We start from the raw sequence: 20,620 nt of genomic DNA on the forward strand, positions 1-20,620 counted from the left end.
CACAGTATTTACATTTTATATTTTACAATTTGTTTTAATTGTTCATTCCTTGATGAATATAGGTGTTTAATAATGTACTACTAATAATGCACATGGGACTGGGAGTAGTATACTGTCATGGATAGAGAACTGGTTAGCAGACAGAAAACAAAGAGTACAAACAGGTCTTTGACTAGTGGTGGGCAACCACAGAGATCAGTACTTGGACCACTGCTATTCAGAAAAATAAAACACAGAATTACAGAAAAATAACCCCAAATAATTGCAGATATTGGAAATCTGAAACAAAGCCAATTGCTGGAGAAACTCAACAGGTCTGGCAGCACTGGTGGAGAGAAAAACAGACTTAACATTAACTTGAAAGACCAAATCATTGAATGTTTTTAAGAACGAGTTAGATCTAGTTCTTAGGGCTGAAGAGTTTGAGGAGAAAGTGGAAACAGGGTACTTAGTTCAATGATCTGCTGTGATCATATTGAATGGTAGAGTGATCTCAAAAGGTGGAATGGCTAATCCTCCTGTTTTCTGTGTTTCTATGCTTTCAACATTTTTTGTTCTTGTGAGAAAAGCCCTCAAGTACAAAACTTAACAGTTTATTAATTGGTGATTTATTTCATTTTCAGATTATTTCCAATAGGAAAGCACAATGCTGCATAATTACAGTAAATGCAGGAAATGTCTGAAGAAACCTAGCTCCAGTTCTAATATCAATTCCTGAGAACCTATGAGTCCATTAAAGTTGTGATTTTCAGTAATACAACACAATGCAACACAACACAACTTTAATTGAGGACTTGCTGCACTTCAATGAAGTATTGGCCTAGATTTTGTGATCAAGCTTCTGGAGTGGGGCTTGAACTCGTAGCCTTCTGCTTTAGCCAAGCCACTATTTACTCAGCTAAGACTTTAAAATTAAATCCATAATTATATTTATGCAAAGCATGAGTCTTGTGAAGCTTGATGTAAATGTTTGAAAGTGATATGAATGACACTTGTTTGTTGTACTCATTTTGAGGAAGGTATTAATTTTAACAGTAATTCCAGCATTCTAACAAACCTGGCACAGTTTGGTATCCAACTTGTAAATCAAATCTGCACCTCCTTAACTTTCATTTGTGATTGAAAGGAACATATCTTTATTTTTAGCACATGTTTTGAGATGCTCTAAATAGTAAAATAGTTCGAGAAAATGGATTATGATGCAATTTACAAACAATGTCCTTACCACTTCCTTCTAAATAAAACTCTGAAATGAAAAATCGATGTTTCAAAGGAAAGTCAAACCTAGAGAGATTGTTTGTGTTCAGGGAGATACTTAAAAGTCAGCCAAAAAAATTGTGTACTGTAATTTCAGGTCTTTCTCCCTTGATGGCCTTCCATTTCTCCTTACTGAAGATCAACTTGAGCAACTCATGGGCTCTAATGTTTTAAATTGACTTCAAATCCAAATCTAAACGGTGGTACCACAGCAAACAGGTCACATGTAAAGTGTAGAGCATGCCCAATCAGATTGCATTTTCTCCTGTGACTGACTGTTCCACGCACAGCTCACATTCAATGATACAAGTGGAGTCTCCCATTCAAATGTTAATAAACAACCCTGATGAGGAAGAGACCTGGAACCCTTGCTTCTTCAAGGCAGGAAATTTGTTTAGCTTTATTTTTAATTATATCATGTAATTCCAGCATATTTCCCATGCTGGACATGTATCTTATCTGGTATTTAGCTATTTTTGGTTGTTGTGTGTGTTTTGCAACCACTGTACAATTGACTGATTGCTGTCGATCCAAACTGTGGAAGGGTAGATGGTGTCAAGAGTTTGTGTTTAGTAATCCTCTGTTTTTTAAAAAAAAGCCCAAATTCTTCATTCCTTATATATAAAATATGCTTTTTATTTTAAAACCTAGGCACCCTTGCAAATTCATACAGCTATGCTAGCCTTGGATAAATTTCAAGAGCAATACAAACGTCTACCAAACATAGGGTGAGTATTTCATTTATTATGTTGCATGATTAAAAGAGGCTATTGCTAAAAAAATGTGATAATGAAAGAAGAAAAACTTATTATGTACAACCAGGAATCATAGAATCTCTACAGTATGGAAGCAAGCCATTTAGCCTGTTGAGTCCACACAACCCCTCCAAAGAACATCCCACCCAGCCAAAAACAACCCCACCACCAACTCCTGCAACTCCACAATGCAAGACACTGAGCAATTCAGCATGGCCAGTCCACCAAGTTTACACATCTTTAGACCGTGGGAGGAAAATGGAAAATAGAGGAAACCCACGTAGATGGGGAGAATGTGCAAATTCAATACAGAAGTTTGCCCGTGGCACTCTGCAGTACTAACCACCAATCGACTGTGCCACCCAAAACTCTTAGCAGATGGACAGTTTTCCGTAAAGGCATAATTCCATTGTTTAGCATCACAATACTGAAGGTTTACTAAATATGAAAAATACAAGTGCTTGGCATTGTTGTTGACATAAACCTTTGGTATTGTTGATCCACTGGCTCATGCCTGGTATTGATTCATTAATGCTGAACATAATGGTCTGAGTGAGATTTAATTAGGTGCTAATGGCACCGTAATGTATGAGATCTGCTGGTTATTATATAATGGTGTGTTTGTCCAGTTCAGCGCAGGAGAGTAAATTAAAAGATAACTTTAATTCAGTTAAGAAGGTATTCAGGGTTATCTAATTGAGATTCTGTCTGTGTACTTTCCGAAAAGAATTTGATAGAAGTACTGCTTAATAGACTGTTTAACAAAATTGAAACTATTTGACTAAAAACAAGGATGCAAAATTGACCAAGACACGGAAAATAGAATAGTGGTGAACTTTCAGTGTAGAGTTGATGTTCCAAAGGGCTGGATTTAGGGATTTTCCTTAACCTAAAGGACAGAGAAAACTTGGAATTGCTACAAACTTTGAGGAAAATAGTGGCAGGCTTCAGGAGGACAGTGGTGGACTGACAAAATGGGCAGTCACAGCAATAAAATTTAATTGAGGAAAGTACGAATAGATATATTTTGCTGGCAAGAATTAAAAAAAAAGATTATTTAAAACGATTGTAAGTAATTTTAGAGGTTGCACAGGAACAGAAAGATCTGGTGAGGCTTTTGCAAACATATAAGGGATATTTATATCAGAGTGGTGCTGGAAAAGCACAGCAGGTCAGGCAGCATCCGAGGAGCAGAAAAATCGACGTTTTGGGCAAAAGCCCTTCATCAGCCATGTGGTCAGTCAGATTTTGGCAATTTTCTCTTTTACCTTGTCATCTTGAAAGTGGTGATTAATAACCTGAGGATAAAGTTCAAATAATTTTTTTATGAAAGATCGATGTCTGAGGCAACAGTACATTCAAGGACTTTGGCAATGAATGAGAAGTTGGGGATGGGATACTAATTTCCTACATAAAAGAAGCATTGAAGGAATGGTTTTCGAGGTGTTGGTGATGATGACAGATTTGAAAGAATAGAGAAAATACTTGAGAGCAGGAAATTGTTTAGAGACAGCTGGCATGAAGGTCAGAATTGAAGTCAGATAGTTAGTTGTTGTGGTTCTGTTCGCCGAGCTGGGAGTTTTTGTTGCAAACGTTTCGTCCCCTTTCTAGGTGACATCCTCAGTGCTTGGGCCTCCTGTGAAGCACTTCTGTGCTGATTCCTCCGGCATTTATAGTGGTTTGAATCTGCCGCTTCCGGTTGTCAGTTGCTGTCCGCTGCAGTGGCCGGTATATAGGGTCTAGGTCGATGTGTCTGTTGATAGAATTTGTGGATGAGTGCCATGCCTCTAGGAATTCCCTGGCTGTTCTCTGTTTGGCTTGCCCTATAATAGTGGTGTTGTCCCAATCAAATTCATGTTGTTTGTCATCTGAGTGTATGGCTACTAAGGATAGCTGGTCGTGTCGTTTCCTGGCTAGTTGGTGTTCACCAACTAGCCAGGAAACGACACGACCAGCTATCCTTAGCCATACACTCAGATGACAAACAACATGAATTTGATTGGGACAACACCACTATTATAGGGCAAGCCAAACAGAACAGCCAGGGAATTCCTAGAGGCATGGCACTCATCCACAAATTCTATCAACAGACACATCGACCTAGACCCTATATACCGGCCACTGCAGCGGACAGCAACTGACAACCGGAAGCGGCAGATTCAAACCACTATAAATGCCGGAGGAATCAGCACAGAAGCGCTTCACAGGAAGCTCCCAAGCACAGAGGATGTCACCTAGAAAGGGGACGAAACATTTGCAACAAAAACTCCCAGCTCGGCGAACAGAATCACAACAACGAGCACCCGAGCTCCAAATCTTCTCACAAACTTTGATCAGATAGTTAGTATTTAATAGGAATAGGGTCAAGGGAGGAGACTGGTTTCAAGGATAAAACAAGCTCAAAGAAAGAATGACCAAAAAGAGATGTGATACTTGAGAAAGGCTCCTTAACGGCTCTGATGCTGAGCAAGTTCAGCTTGGTCAGCAAGGCAAGGAGGAGATGTGGCAATGTCACCTCAACACTTGGTTTCAACCTTAGTGGCAAGGCAATCTACGATCTAATTTTTGGAGAAGGTAAAGTAGAGGAACTTTAAGAGGATAGTTGATAATGTAGGAAAGGACTCCACATTTTTGTTTGCTCTCCAAGGTGAGCCTGGAATGGTGAGCAGTTTTGCAGAGGATAGCAAGGCCTGTCTGTGCTTAATGTGGTCCAGTCAGAAATGGCAATAATTAATTACATCACTTGTACACTTTTTTCATTCTGAAATCCCTTACCCTTAAGATTGCAAAAATATGGACCATGCAAAGTTTGGCAAGGCGTATAGCTTGGTTGGAAGATGAAAGAACTTTAGTGATTTTATTTGTCCAGATGAGGAAACATGAAGGAGAAAGACTGGTTGAGAAAATTTACACTGCAGATGGATTGTGATAAATTGAGAGCCAAATAGGAAGGTCAAGAGGTGGTGATTGTAAATGTCATTTCTAAAATATAGTTTAGGCGCAATGAGTATCACTGGCTAGACCAATATTCGTTGCCCATTCCTAAATGCTTTGGAGAAGGTGGTGAGAAACTGCCTTCTTGAATTACTGCAGCCTAGGGAGGGACACACACAGTGCTGTTAAGACTAGAATTCCAGAACTTCAACCAAGCTAGAATGAGGAACAGTGATATTGTTTCAAGGAAGAGTAATACATGGCTTAGAGTGGACTTGCTGGTGGTGGTCCCAGTATCTCTTGTACTTGTAGTTGATGGTGGTTGCTAAGGAATGTGGATCATTTATTGCATGCATTTTCTAAATGGTGCACAATGTTGCTGCTGTGCCTTATTAGCGAAATGGGTGATTGTTACATGTGGTGGATAGGATGCCAATCAACTTGGTTGTTTTGTCCTAGATGGTGTGAAGCTTTTGTTTGTTTGAGCTGTAATCCTCTAAGCAAGTGGGGAATATTTCAAAACACTCCTTAGTTGTGTCTTGTAGATGGTGAGGTACTTGCTGCAAACCTCCTAGCCTCTGACATATTCTTGTAATCACAGTACTTCAATGGCTAGTCTAGTTTCTGGATGATAGTACCCTCCCAGGATGTTCATAGTAGGGGATTCACTGGTGATAATGCCATTGAAAGTCAACGGATGATGGTTAGATACTCCGTTATTGGCGATTGCTGTTTCTTGATATCAAATGGAGTTATTCAGATTGGATAAGGAATGATACCATAGATGATGACAATCTCAGGAGGAAGTTGCTGAGATGGTCATGCCTTATGTTTCTGGCTGAAAATGGATACAAATCCTTCAGCCTTCTGGATTGTATGGATGTGCTAGGTTCCCCAGCTGTTGAGAAAGGGAATATTCCTTTTACTTGTTGCTTGCTTAATTATCCTCTACCATTTAGATTTGAGTGTGGCAGGATTGCAAAGCTTAGATCTGATCTTAGGTTGCTTAGTCCTACCTATTGCATGCTACTTTCTCTATTAGGCATACATAGTCCTTCGTTGTAGCTTCACCAGGTTAACACCTCATTTTTAGGTATGTCTGACGTGCCCTCCTGCGCTCTTTATTGAATCAGGATGGTGAAGTGGGGTTCATGCTGGGCCATGAGATTACAGATCATGTTTGAATACAATTCTGCTGCTGATGACCCACAGCATCTCATGGGTATCCAGATCTGTTTGAAGTCTGTCCTGTTTAGCACTGAGGTCATGCCATATGACACTAATGGAGGTTATCCTCAATATGAAGATGGGAATTTGTCTGCACAGTGACTTTGTGGTGGTCACTTCCACCTATGTTGTGGACAGATGCATCTGTGATGGGTAACTTGCTGAGGACAAGCCCAAGTACTACTTGCCTCTTGGCTCCCTCACCACCTGCTGCAGAACAAATGTCTCAGCTATGACCTTTAGCATCTGTCTGCTCGTTCAGTGGTGGTGCTAAGGTCAAGGGGGTGGTCAATGAAATCGGTCTTTTAGGAGGAATGTGAGTTGAGATGGAGCTTGAAGATGGGGGGTGGGGGTGGCGGTGGAGACTGGTGCTGATAGAGAATAACTTTATTTTTCTAAATGGTATTTGCTGTCTCATTAATTTAAACCTTTTGTGAAGTTGTACTTTAGCAGTAATAGTCATAAGCATAACCAAAGTTGGTTTGTGTTTTTATTTTCTGATAAGGTGTCTCCAAGATGCAGATGAACTGCTGAGATTGGCTATTGCAGTAAATGAAATGTTGGAAAATAAGGTGAGTAATCTTTCGACAAGAGCTTATGTTTAATCAGCAATAATGCTAGCAATTGTACTGTAGTTAGCAGCTTCTGGCAAGAACTGTTTGATCAAAAGTATACCAGGCAATTTTAATACTTTTGTGTAGAATTTGTGTGTTTCAAACGTGCGATTTGTGTAGTTTCACAGCAAGAAAGAATTTGAAAACATAAGCATGTATTTGAACATTACTTGAACATTTCGGAATTTCCTATTTGACTGTGTTACTTGAAACGAATGAGAAACACAGCATACTCCTCATTACAATGAAATCAGTAGGGAATGTTGTTATGCTTCCTTTGTGCTGATATCAGTTAGTGATGCTGTCATAGCCCCAGTCAATTGAAATTGGTGGGTAAACCCTGACCTTTCAGTGGTATTAATGGGTAATACTCAACCGACCAAGCCGAAGTTCATTAACATTTCCATGCACCTAATCCGCTTATGTCAATGGCAAATGTCATCAGGCCTTTTCTACTAATATCAGTGGGTATTGTTGCCAGACTCCCAGTTGTATGAAATTAGTGTCTATTGCTGTTGTAACTCCAGTCCAGTGAAATAAATGGATAATTCTTCTACCTTGCCTATTCAGTTTACCCTAAATCATTAGCGGAAGTGATCGACGCAGATACAGTTACAACATTTAAAAGACAGTTGGACAGGTACATGAATAGGAAAGGTTTAGAGGAATAAGAGCCAAATGCAGGCAAGTGGGACTACTTTACTTTGGGAAACTTGGTCAGCACGGATGAATTGGATTGAAAGGTCTGTCTCTGTGCTGTATGACTCTATATCACCTGCCTCACCCCCAAATCCTTGAAATTCTGGATGTAGGTTTGCCTGCTGAGCTGGAAGGTTAATTTTCAGACGTTTCGTCACCATACTTGGTAATATCTTCAGTGAGCCTCCTGGATGAAGCACAGCTAATGATTCCTGTTTTCTATTTATATGTTTGGGTTTCTTTGGGTTGGTGATGTCACTTCCTGTGGTGATGTCACTTCCTGTTCTTTTTCTCAGGGGTGGTAAATCAGGTCCAAGTCAATGTGTTTGTTGATAGACTTTCGATTGGAATGCCATGCTTCCAGGAATTCTCGTGTATGTCGATTTGGCTTGTCCTAGGATGGATGTGTTGTCCCAGTCGAAGTGGTGTCCTTCCTCATCCATATGTAAGGATACTAGTGAGAGTGTGTCATGTCATTTTGTGGCTAGTTGATGTTCATATATCCTGGTGGCTAGTTTTCTGCCTGTTTGTCCAATGTAGTGTTTGTTACAGTCCTTGCATGGTTTTTTTTGTAAATGACAAAAGTTTTGCTTGTTGTCTATAAGGGGTCTTTCAAATTCATTAGCTGCTGTTTTAACGTTTTGGTGCGTTTGTGGGCTACCATGATGCCATTGGGTCTGAGTAGTCTGGCAGTCATTTGAGATGTCTTAGATGTAGGGGAGAGTGGCTAGGGTTTCTGGATGTGTTTTGTCTGCTTGTTTGTGTTTGTTGCTGAGAAATCTGTAGACTGCGTTCATTGGGTAACCATTCTTTTTGAATACACTGTATATGTGATTTTCCTCTGTGCTGCAGTGTGTGAAGGCTCATTGGGATAATGTTCTGATGCAGCTTTGTTTGTGGATGTTAGGGTGATTGCTTCTGTAGATCAATATTTGGTGTGTATGTGTTATTTTCCTGTAGACGCTGGTTTGAAGTTTCCCATTGGCTGTTCGCTCTACTGTGACATCTAGGAATGGCAGTTTGTTGTTGTTTTCCTCCCATTTAATGAATTTTATGCCATTAAGAGTATTATTAATGCCTTGAAAGTTTCCTCTAATTTGTTTCGTTTAATGATGACAAAGGTGTCATCCACGTAGCAGACCCAAAGTTTGGATTAAATGGTTGGCAGAGCTATTTGTTAGTCTCTGCATTACGGTCTCTGCTAAGAATCTTGATATTGGAGATCCCATGGGTGCTTAGTTGGTTTGTCTGCAGGTTTTGTTGTTGAAGGTGAAGTGGGTGGTAACGCATAAGTCCACTAGCTTGACAATACTGTCTGTGCTGATGAAGTTGGTGGTATTTGGTGTATGTGTCTTTGGATCTTCTAATAGTGTAGTCAGTGTTTCCTTGGCCAGGTTGATGTTGATTGATGTGAACAGGGCTGTTATGTGAAAGGAGAGCATTATTTCATCCTCTTCTATCTTGGTGACTTTGATAGTCTTCAGGCATTCTTGGGTGGATTGGATGGGGTGGCGTAAGTCTCCTACTCAGAGTTTTAGTCTTTGGTGTAGCTCCTTGGCCAATCTGTAAGTTGGTGTTTCCAGGTAATGAGACTACGTGTGTGAGGGGGGCTCCTGGTTTGTGAATTTTGGGTGATCCGTCCAGTTTCATTTTTTGGAAGTCTGTCTTATTTATTTCTCTAGATTTCTTAAGTTTTTTGAGTAGGGCTGTGATTCAGACCTCTAGTTGAGGGATGGGGTCTATCTCCACTTATTAATAAGTGTTGGTATCTGCAAGCAGTGCATTTGCTTTTTCAATGTAGTCTCTTTGATTTAAAATGACTGTCAAGCTTCCCTTGTTTGCAGGTAGGATGACAATTTTTTTTAACTCTTTCTAATGTTTTCCTTTCTTGTGTACTGAGTGTATTTCCTTCCCTTTGTCTGCTTAATGTTGGTGCAACGACCTGTCTAATAGTTTGCTGGGTTTCTCCTGTGAGTTGGTTATCTTTGAGTGTTGTTTCTAATGTTAAGAAACCTATACAGTGTATTCAAAAAGAATGGTTACCCAATGAACGCAGTCTGCAGAATTCTCAGCAACAAACACAAACAAGCAGACAAAACACATCCAGAAATCCTAGCCACTCTCCCCTACATCCAAGACATCTCAGAAATGACTGCCAGACTACTCAGACCCAATGGCATCATGGTAGCCCACAAACCCACCACACACTAAAATAGCAGCTAATGAACTTGAAAGACCCTATATAGACAACAAGCAAAACTTTTGTCATTTACAAAAAAAACCATACAAGGACTGTAACAAACACTACATTGGACAAACAGGCAGAAAACTAGCCACCAGGATATATGAACATCAACTAGCCACAAAACAACATGACACTCTCTCACTAGTATCGTTACATATGGATGAGGAAGAACACCACTTCGACTGGGACAACACATCCATCCTAGGACAAGCCTAACAGAGACACGCACGAGAATTCCTGGAAGCATGGCATTCCAATCAGAACTCTATCAACAAACACATTGACTTGGACTTGATTTACCACCCCTGAGAAAAAGAACAGGAAGTGACAGCACCATAGGAGACAACATTACCACAGGAAACAATATCACCAACCCAAAGAAATCCAAACCCATGAATAGAAAGCAGGAATCATCAGCTGTGCTTCATCTCGGGGCTCACTGAACATATTACCTAGTATGGTGACGAAACGTCTGAAAATGAACCTTCCAGCTGAGTGAGCAAAGACATCCAGAACATCAACTTGAGTTACAAATCTTCTCAAAACTCGCTATCCTTGAAATTAGTTAATTTCACTGTTACACTGCATCTATTAAGATCAGCAGATGTCATTGTCACATTGCTTAGTGAAGTAGGTACAATCTCTAGCACTATTATTGTAGGAACATCTGTCATTCTTCTGCATTCCCAGAGTGGCACTGTGAATTCCTGTTTCCTGTTAGAGCAAACACCGTAATAAGACGGACCATTTCCTCTAATTATGAGCAATCCCACAGGGGATTGACTTTTTTTAAAATAAGCAAATGAACAATTGTAAAATAAAACATGGTTATAATGACTAGGATTCCTGCTGTTAAAATTAAGAACTTCATTCTGCCCCATTCCTCCTGTAGCATATCCATGTGAGTGGAAGGGAAAATTATGTTTTTACACAAGTCTTTCTTGTCACCACATTAATTTAGAAATGTTTCAAGCTTGGTAAATGTTTTACATTTGAAGTTGTCACACTCCATACCTTCCAGCTTGCATAGCTGTTTTGGACTGCATTCATCTTTTAAACTGACTGTTCTTATGAAAATGTTCATTCTTCAGAACTAGACAGTTCTTAAATCTATAGTCCTATGTTCTTTGTTCAATGGGAGCTTTGATATGTGGAAGTGCTGTTTGTACACATATCATATGTAACAATCATAGAATCAGGTCTTTAACAAGCTCATGTTATTGTAACTCAGTAGTAATTGTTCAAGGAAATTGTATCACAGTTCTAGTATGATTGAGTTCATCATTCACTAAAAGAACTCCGGAACATCCCACTCAATGATTTAATGTACAGCCAAGCGGTTTACTGAAAACTGGTATACCAATTCTACTTTTGATCTCCACATTTCATGAGTGCTACCAATAATAAAACCACTAAATCACAGTGTCTCAAAAGACAAACAGAAGTAACATCAGATTAGCATGGAGTCAAGAGGTTTGAATATACTCAGTCCATCTTAACCTCTCCAAATCATTCTGATACTGTGCTTATGTAGACCACTTTAGGCCTATTCACTTTAGTAAATATAGGGGAACTGAATGACATCTTCCCAGACACTCAAGCCATGATGAATGACCTATCAATCTTTTAGCTGAAGACTTTTGCATTAGGGTAAAAAATGAGATCTGCAGATGCTGGAGATCATAGCTGAAAATGTGTTGCTGGTTAAAGCACAGCAGGTCAGGCAGCATCCAAGGAATAGGAAATTCGACGTTTCGGGCATAAGCCCTTCATCCTGATGAAGGGCTTATGCCCGAAACGTCGAATTTCCTATTCCTTGGATGCTGCCTGACCTGCTGTGCTTTAACCAGCAACACATTTTCGACTTTTGCATTAGGCCTGTTCTGGAAGCATTACTTTTCAGCAAAGCAGTAAGCTATATTAACTCATGCCGATACTGCAAACAACATGATACATGGGTATATGAATCCGTATTTCCACAAGCAGTCCTCCTCGGTCTTCTGTCTGAGGTTTTCTGCTGTCTGGAATTTCTGAAGAGTTAGATCAGATCTGTACAATTCTGGCTTTGTTGCTGCTTTGACAACTTCAATAATAATTCACTATAAAATACTTAGATATAGCTGATAGAGCCATGCCATTGGCTTATTTAGCATGTATCTTGCCCAGCTTAATGTTCAGTCATGAGTGCTTTTGTATATCTCTGGCTCTTATATTTCACATGAATTGATCATTATGAGGCAGCTTTATGAATAACCATCTTTGTAGCTCTTTCTACAAAGCCACGCAATAGTTGTGGTACAGAAGGAGGCAATTGGGCTCATTGTGATTTTGCTGGCTCTCAGCAAGGTCAACTTCCTTAGTTGCACCCCCTTTATTTTCCCTGCCAATATGTTTTTTTCTCTCTGCATGTAATTATGTGATTATCTTTTTGACGACTTTGTGTCTGCCTCCACCATAAACTCCGGTATTGCATTCCAGTGTGCCAATGTTTGGCGTAAAGATGTTTTTTTTTCTCTGATGTTACTTTGTTTCTTTTGATAATCACCTCAAATTGGTGTTCATTAGTTTTTCTTCCAGTGAAAACATTGTCTCACCCTCTACTTTTTCCAGATTCTTCATGACTCTCAGCTTTGTTTTTCTATGTTTATCTTCTTTAGTACTGCGAGAGCTGCTAACTTCTTTTATTCAGCTGGTGGAATATTGGAGTTGTAGGCTCAATAGAATGAAAATCCCCAATTGACACAGGCTTTTAAGTAACTTGCATACATTAATTTGTTTCCCTACTGGGGAAACAATCTGAAGAATGATCTGTAAAATGCCACGAACAGTATTTTGGAGAATGTCCACTTTGATAACAAATGTTTGGAATGACTAGCTATTAGCTTATTAAAATATTAGCATTCTACAATATTTAAAGAGCTGCATTAAACCAATCACAACTCCAGGTTGAAAAATCAAAAGCTCTTCTTGAAATGCACCTTACCAGGTATCAAAAACTTTCCGTGCAGATATAACTCATTTATGAAAATCAGTTGTGTGATCATTGAAGTTGTAATTTCAGACATAATCAGCTAGCTTTCATAAGGCAACAACTAAAATTAAATAGGAATTGCAGTAGGATTTGTAAAGGAACATATGGTGACACAAGTTTTCTTTTGTTGTGTTTGAGTGAATTAGAGTTCCTCCTTCCTCCATTATCAGCAGGTAGATGTGCCAAGAAAAGCAAAGTGGCACAGAGTGAATTTTTTTCACGACATTTTCCACCACAAATTACGCAGAGATTACCCAATGCAAGTGGAAAGCATGTTATCAGATTGGAATGTTCACGCTAAGGCTCCAGCAAAATTTATTGCAGTTATACAAAATGAATGAAAGCACAAAGAACCTACAGTTGCTATAGCTTGCAAACAGCAGCACCCAAAAAATATTAATTAAGACTGTTGTTGTTTTTTCTGCAGATAGGACTGAAATAGAGCAGCCTTGAAATCCTATCCAGAATAAAAATTCACTCTTCACAGCAGTATTATAATTTTCTAAGTCAGCTGTTATCATCACCAAACAATTGGATTCTATCATTTTCATTCATTATTATCAGGTTAGCTGGCTAATAGTTCTGTTTCTCTCTACTTTTTTGAAAACAGGCTTACATTTGTTACCTTTCAGTCCTTACCTATCTAATACTGTTGACAAGCAATGCCAGGCTTTGTGGCCCAGATAACACTTAGACAAAAGTAAAAGTGCATCTCATCTTTTGGACCTTTAAGCAGATCTCATTGGCTCCATATTTGGTGAAGTCAGCATGAATGTTTTCTTTTGCCTCAGTGTATTTTGTGTATCACAGGCTGCTGTAAATCAAGAGATTGTTAAGTGGCTTTCAAGAACAGCAAGAGGACATTTGGCTTCCCTGTCTGCTGCCTTTGGTGGAATCATCAGCCAGGAAGTTTTGAAGGCACTGACGGGCAAATTTTCTCCTCTTCACCAATGGGTAAGTTTGTGATCAGGCAGCTGACAATCTTATTTTAAGACAATAATAATGAGTTTTATTTCATTGCATAACAGTACCTTTCTTTTGTTTTTAGCTATATTTTGATGTGATAGAGATTCTTCAGCCTCTTGATGATGTCACTAGTGATCAGTTCCAACCAAGGTTTGTGAAAAGGATATGTTGTGTACTTGTGTGTGTGTTTTTCCTATTGAAAAATATATCCCTATATACCTGATGGATAATTAAACTTTACATGTTCCCGAATTAATAGAACCCAGATAACAAATTGCAGGACTGAATGCTGGCAGTTCAGAAATGATGAGAGAGGACTTGTGGCAATATTTGCCTGTTTCATGTTCACTTTCATTTATTTTCAAACGTTCAGACTGCAACAGAGGTTGAGCAAAGAGAAAATCTTATGTTGTGATTAAATCTCCTTTTAGCTCTTAAAACTGAAATTGGAGACCATGTTTGTGGGAGGATGGGGAAGTGTTGGGGACTCAGGTAAAACTGCTTTCCATTTACATTGCTGTATGTACACGGTGTTGGAGTTTTTACATAGTAATTATACATAATTGATATCTTTAATACAGAGGAGATCGATATGATGCTCTACGCGCATGTATTGGAGAATCCATGTGTCAAAAACTCAACAACCTCAATGTTTTCATAGTAAGTGAATAACATAAATATTGTCTTTTGCCATCAGAACAACAAAATTAGCAACTTCTGGTCTGGTTTAACATGTACAGCTTCCAAAAGTTGCCATCAGTTTCAGAGGAGAAGTGACAGCTAATTTTGCTGACAATTATTGTTACCATAGAAGGTCCAGCCATTGTTTACACATTGTTGTACAGTCTGGGTGCAATACTTTTCATGTAGGACACATTTCACAATCATGCAATGATCAAAAAGTTGGATCTGTCTACTAACCTGTGGCGGATGAGAGAAGAAAAATAAAAAATTGCAGTGTAGATCTTATCCTATCTGCATGAGATAAGACAGCATGCCAGTCACAAAAGTTTCACCAAGGTTGCTACTCATGTTTCTGTCTTCAAATTGCACTTAAAAATGAGATTACTCTTTTGACTTGTTCCTGGAATATGCATGATGTTGGCAAGGTGTCTTTCATTGTCTCTTCATCGTTGTAGATGTTAATATTGAATTGCACAATGAGAGACCTGGAGCTTCATGAGTCTAGATTTCATTTCTAATGGGGATTTTAAGATAGTTTCTTCTTCATGCATTCACAAAATATCCATAATCTCCCTTGAGAAGGTGTGGTGAATTGCCTTTTTGAATCACTGCAGCCCATGTGTACACCCACAATGATGTTATGGAAAGAGTTCCAGGATTTTGACCCAGCAACACTGAAGGAATGGCAACATAGTTTGAATGTAGAAAATTGCCCAGGTATGTCCTGTGCACAAAAAGTAGGACAAATTCAGCCAGCTCAATTACCACCTCATCAGTAAAGTGTTGGAAGGAGTCATCAACAGTGCTATCAAGCAGCACCTACTAAGCAATAACCTGCTCAGTGACTCCCTATTTGGGTTCACTCATCTCCTGACCTCAATTCAGCTTGATTCAAATATGGATAAAAGAGCTGGATTCCAGAGGTGAGGTGAGAGTGACAGTTCTTGACATCAAGGCCACATTTGACCAAGTCTGGCATCAAGGAACCCTAGCAAAGTTGGAATCAATAGGAAACGGGAAGCAAACTGTCTGCTGGTTGGAGTAATGCCAGGCACATGGATGATGGCTGTGGCTGTTGGAAGTCAGTCATCTCAGCTCCAGGACAACTCCACAGGTGTTTCTCAGGGTAGTGTCCTAGGGCCAAACATCTTCATCTATCGACCTTGTCTCCATAATAGAGTCAGAAGCGGGAACGTGCAATCATTGGCAAACAATGTTCAGCACCATTTGCAACTTTTTAGACAGTGACACAGTCCACGTTCAAATACAACAAGATCTGGATAATATCCAGGCTTGGCTGACAAATGGATAGTAATGTTTGCACTACAGAAATGCCAGGCAATGACCATTTCCAATAAGAGACAATCTGGCCATCACCGAGACCTATTAACATCCTGAGGTCAGGAGATGAGTGAACCCAAATAGGGAGTCACTGAGCAGGTATGATATGGCAACTACAGCAACTACAGCTGTAGTTGCCATATCATACAGTGGCTACAAGAGCAGGTCAGAGGCTAAGAATATTGTGGTGAATGATGCAGCTTATGATTCCCTATAGCCTGGCTACCATCTATAAGGCACAGATCAGAAATGTGATGGAATGATCACGCTTGCCTGGATGGGTGCAACTTCAATACCATTCAAGAAACTTCAGTCCATCCAGGACAAAGCAGCCCACTTGATTTGCACCACATCCACAAGCATCCACTCCCTCCACTACCAATGTTCAGTGCTCTCAGTATGTGCTATTTACAAGAAGCACTGCAGAAATTCACTAAAGATCATTAGCACATTCCAAAATCTCACCGCTTCCATCTAGAAGGCAAGGGCAGCAGATACATGTGAACACCACCAACTGCAAGTACCCCTCCAAGACACTCACTATTCTGACTTGGAAATGTATTGCTGTTCCTTCATTGTCACTGGGTCAAAATCCTAGAATTCACCGTGGGTCAGTCTACAATACATGGACTGCAGTGGTTCAGGAAGGCTGCTCACCACCATGCTCTGAAAAGCAATAAATGCTTGTCCAGCCAGCGGCACCCATGTTCCATGGGTGAATTTTAAAAAGTCATTACAATTTTATTCAATCATTTAAAGCTGCTTTTAATTGCTGTCCGTTTCTTCAACTAATTTTGTTCTTTTGTACCATGATTAATATATTTTTGTGTTCAATCACTTGTCAGTATTAGAGCTACTTAGATTGTCTCGTGGAGTGTTCATTGTCAGTTTAAAAATCACAGAAGAAGCCACAAATCCCTAAATTTGACCACCTGTCACTATTGAAAATGAAGGATTGTGTAGTTAGGACTAGGGTTCGTGAAAGGTTGATCTTCCACTACACAGTGCCACCACCAGGGTGCGTAACAACATATCGTATTTGCAGTGCATGCTAATTAAATATGTGCACATTTCTTCCATCGTTTTATTCCACTTTTGCATGCCTGAAATATGGATACAGGGTTCTAAAAAGACATCATTGATTCCAAAGTGCATGTGTTCTGAATCGATTTTATACAATGTTGGTAAGAAATGTCCTTTCAATCAGTTTTTTTTAACCTTGAAATGTATCACGTGGAATCTTAATGGGTAAAAAGAAAAATAACTGTTTCCTTACAGGTTGGATGTGGTGCAATTGGCTGCGAAATGCTGAAGAACCTTGCTCTGCTTGGTGTTAGCATTGGCCAGAAAAGAGGAATGGTACGTATCTTTCCTCTGGTAGTGGTCAAGTAAATGTATCCATTGTTACTTATGTATTTATAAATCAGTCACAACAGTAAAGTAAGGTAATTAGCACAATGGTAGAAGCAGGTTATGTGCAATGTATGTTTTTACAGGCAGTGACGTTTTTAGATTCTGTATGAACATTGTGAAAACTGGACTAAACAATGATTCAAATTACTTTATGATAAACTGATTTTCAATTGCATTAATCAATCTACACCCACATGACCCACTCAAATTTATCAAGGAATATTTTTATTCCACTTTTTAAAACAACAATTCAAATTTCGCTCTTGGTTCATGGAACTTTTTTGAGACATAACATTAGGTTGTGCAGAAACCCAAGTAAAAATCCATTTTGCAAAAGTAGTATAATTTTTTACCACCATTTTTTTGCTTTCATACAAACAATCTTTCAGTAACATGTCCGGAGGTCCTACTGTGTTTCTTTTAAAAACAAAACCTTCAGATAAATAAGCAACCCCATGTGTCACCTTTTTAAAAATTGGACACCTTGTATCAAAGCCACTTCAGCATTAGCAAGGATCACTAAATTGAGAAACCTTTTAAGGCACTCAAAAGTCTTTCTCATTTTACATCTGGAGTAGGTGGGACTTGAACCTGTCTGAACCAGGGGCAGGAACTCTATCTCTGTGCCACAACAGAACCTTTCACATTTTTTAATCCTTGGATTATTAGATTTTTAATCCAGTCCATTTAAATTTAACTTATCCATGACTTTTGCTTCCTATCATTAGTATCAGGCTTGTATCCTTTGGAGTTTTGATAATGTTATGAACAAATCTGCACTAGAGAATTCAGTACTATTTATGTTTGAGGTTTACATGATCCTGAAAGCTGTGTCACCCAAATTAGATCTGACTACATTTGAAAGCAAATTTCAGTACTTTTTGTTTATAGCCAGGCATTGCTAGTAATTGCTGCAGGTACTTTTGGTGTCACCTGGATTTATTAGCCTCGTGTTGACACTGCTGTCTGTACAAAAGGAGGGAGGGGACAAAGCTAATTTGGTCAAATGCCTGTACGGTGTTAACCTTACATCTAACTTTTGTGATTCCTTTGCAGATAACTATCACAGACCCTGACTTAATAGAAAAATCCAATCTAAATAGACAATTTCTCTTCAGACCCCGACACATACAGGTATGATAGTGAGCAAACTAGAACTAGTCAATGTATCTTTGCTAGGAAAGGAAGATGTTCCTCAAAATTCAAAGATGTTGCTCACCTCTGCCTAAAATGCTTTATTAATTTAGTAATTGTACAGTTCACATACACACATGCCGTACTTCCCCAATTACCTGGAGAGCATCTAAGAGTCAATCATATTCCTGTGGGCCTGGAGTCGTTTGGATGCCAGACCAGATAAAGATGGCAGCTTTCCTTCCCAAAAAGACTTTAGAGCACCAGATTTTTATTAAACAATTGACAGTTGTTCCGTCTCTCCATGGGACTAGCTCTTTATTCCTGGCTGGATAGCTGGTTTGTGATGCAGAGTGACGCCAACAGCACGGTTTCAATTCTCATACTGGCTAAGGTCCCACCTTCTTGACTTCCTCCCTCGCTTGAGGTGTGGTCATTTAAATTTCATTATCAGCCGTGTTGGGTTTCACACCACTGTCCTCAGGATATTGGCCTGAGATTCTGATTGTGAGTCCAGTGACATTAACAATACGCCACAGCCTCCCATACGTTCATGTGTACATTACTGTCAAGAGTTCAGTGTTTGTCAGCAGCCAGGATGCATTACTTTATGCCTTTTAATACTTGTGGAGCTGTAGACTCTTAATCTGTATTCCCCCCCCACGATTTATCAACACCCTTTCTCATGGAATTCAGATCCTCCTCAGTGTTGAGCGACTGGTATGCTAGCAAAACACTGGATGGTTTCTAACATACTGGAGTGATGAGTCTACCCTACTAGAGAGCCTGGGCCTGAGAATTGGCCTGAAGTATTCCACCAGAGTACAGGCAGCAGCAGTGAAATTAGTCCATTTTGAAATAAATTATTGGGGAGCGGTCATACAAGATGTTAATTTTCACCATTGTGGGAATTTGCATGCACTTTCTCTGCTTAATGACTATTGAGAGCAGCGTCCATGTGTCTTTTTGCCTTTTCTGTAGTTGGCGCTATCCAACATGTTTGATAAGGTGATCCCTTGTCGCTGCAAACTCCAAATGAGAAACCCAGGTCTTTGGTACATTAGGATGTAAGCCCCACAGCGGTTATGTATGAGCTCCAGGATACGTAGCTTTATGGTGATCAGTTTTATTATATTCTTTGATGGAATGTGGGTGCTGTTGGCAAGGCCAGCATCTGTTATCCTTGAACAAAGTGGTTTGTGGAGAATAATCGTCAACTTCATTATTGTGGAGTCCAGACAAAGTGAGATTTCTTTCCCTATAAGACATTAGTGAACGAGATTGGTGTTTACAACACTTAATATTTTCCTGGTCCCCATTACTGAGACGAGCTATATATTCTAGATTTATTATTTGAATTCATTTGAATTCAAATTCCGTGGTGGGATTTGAACCCATCTTGGGTTGCAGAGCTTGGCTTAAGCCTCTGGATTACTAGTCCAGTAACATTAGTCCATGCTACGTTCTCTCCAACTTGTGACAATTTAATAATGTATTCAGTGTTTTCCTTAAAACGTTAATCTGAGTCCTCTGTTTTCTTGTCAGAAACCAAAGAGCTACACAGCTGCAGCAACCACCTCGGCAATAAATCCCCAGATAAAAATAGATTCTCACCTAAACAAAGTTTGTCCATCGACTGAGAATATTTATAGTGATCATTTTTATAGCCAAATGGATGTTGTCATCACTGCACTGGATAACGTGGAAGCAAGGAGATACGTAGACAGGTAACGGATGTATAAATGAGAAGGTGACTGTAGACATGGTGTAAAGTATTACACTGTGAACAGCATGGTGGCACAATGGTCAGCAATACTGCCTTGCAGCACCAGAGACATAGGTTTGATTCCAGCCTTGTCTGTGAAGATTGCACGTTCTCCCCATGCTTGCCTGTGTTTGCTCTGTCTGCTCTGGTTTTCTCCCATAGTTCAAAGATGTCCAGGTTACGTAGTTTAGCCATAGTTATAACCCCATATGGGTGTTGGGTGGGGCAAGAAAGGTGGGCTTGGACAAGTTGCTCTTTAGAGGTTGGTGCAGACTGACTTGTTGTAAATGAAAACATTGTAGCAAAACACTGGCCTGCAGTTAATGAAAACGTTGAATTGTGTCTCTCTTATTTTGGGATTCAGGGAGGGTGCGGTTTGTCAGTCTTTCAGAATCATATCCACAATTTTCCCATGTTAGAATTGGTGGATCTGTGCTGAACATCATTGTTTTGATTCTGGTACTTGTTAGACAACTCCAGACAAAACTCCCAATCATGCTACTAGCTTCATTTAATCCAGGCAAACTCAGTCTTTCTGTGAGCATTCTGTTCAGG

General features: G+C 39.5%; 1 protein-coding gene across 1 annotated transcript in view; it reads left to right on the forward strand.

The window, feature by feature from the left end:
• uba6 (ubiquitin like modifier activating enzyme 6) overlaps nt 1-20,620 on the forward strand; it is a 116,671-nt gene that overhangs the window by 61,004 nt on the left and 35,047 nt on the right. Inside the window, exons 12-19 of the mRNA XM_060846327.1 lie at nt 1,909-1,985; nt 6,679-6,745; nt 13,573-13,716; nt 13,811-13,878; nt 14,310-14,388; nt 17,032-17,112; nt 18,223-18,300; nt 19,846-20,027. Of these exons, the coding sequence (XP_060702310.1) occupies nt 1,909-1,985; nt 6,679-6,745; nt 13,573-13,716; nt 13,811-13,878; nt 14,310-14,388; nt 17,032-17,112; nt 18,223-18,300; nt 19,846-20,027 (776 nt within the window). The remainder of the gene's footprint in view (nt 1-1,908; nt 1,986-6,678; nt 6,746-13,572; nt 13,717-13,810; nt 13,879-14,309; nt 14,389-17,031; nt 17,113-18,222; nt 18,301-19,845; nt 20,028-20,620) is intronic.

This window comes from Hemiscyllium ocellatum, chromosome 2 (genome assembly GCF_020745735.1).
Source record: "Hemiscyllium ocellatum isolate sHemOce1 chromosome 2, sHemOce1.pat.X.cur, whole genome shotgun sequence".
NCBI classification, from domain to species: domain Eukaryota; kingdom Metazoa; phylum Chordata; class Chondrichthyes; order Orectolobiformes; family Hemiscylliidae; genus Hemiscyllium; species Hemiscyllium ocellatum.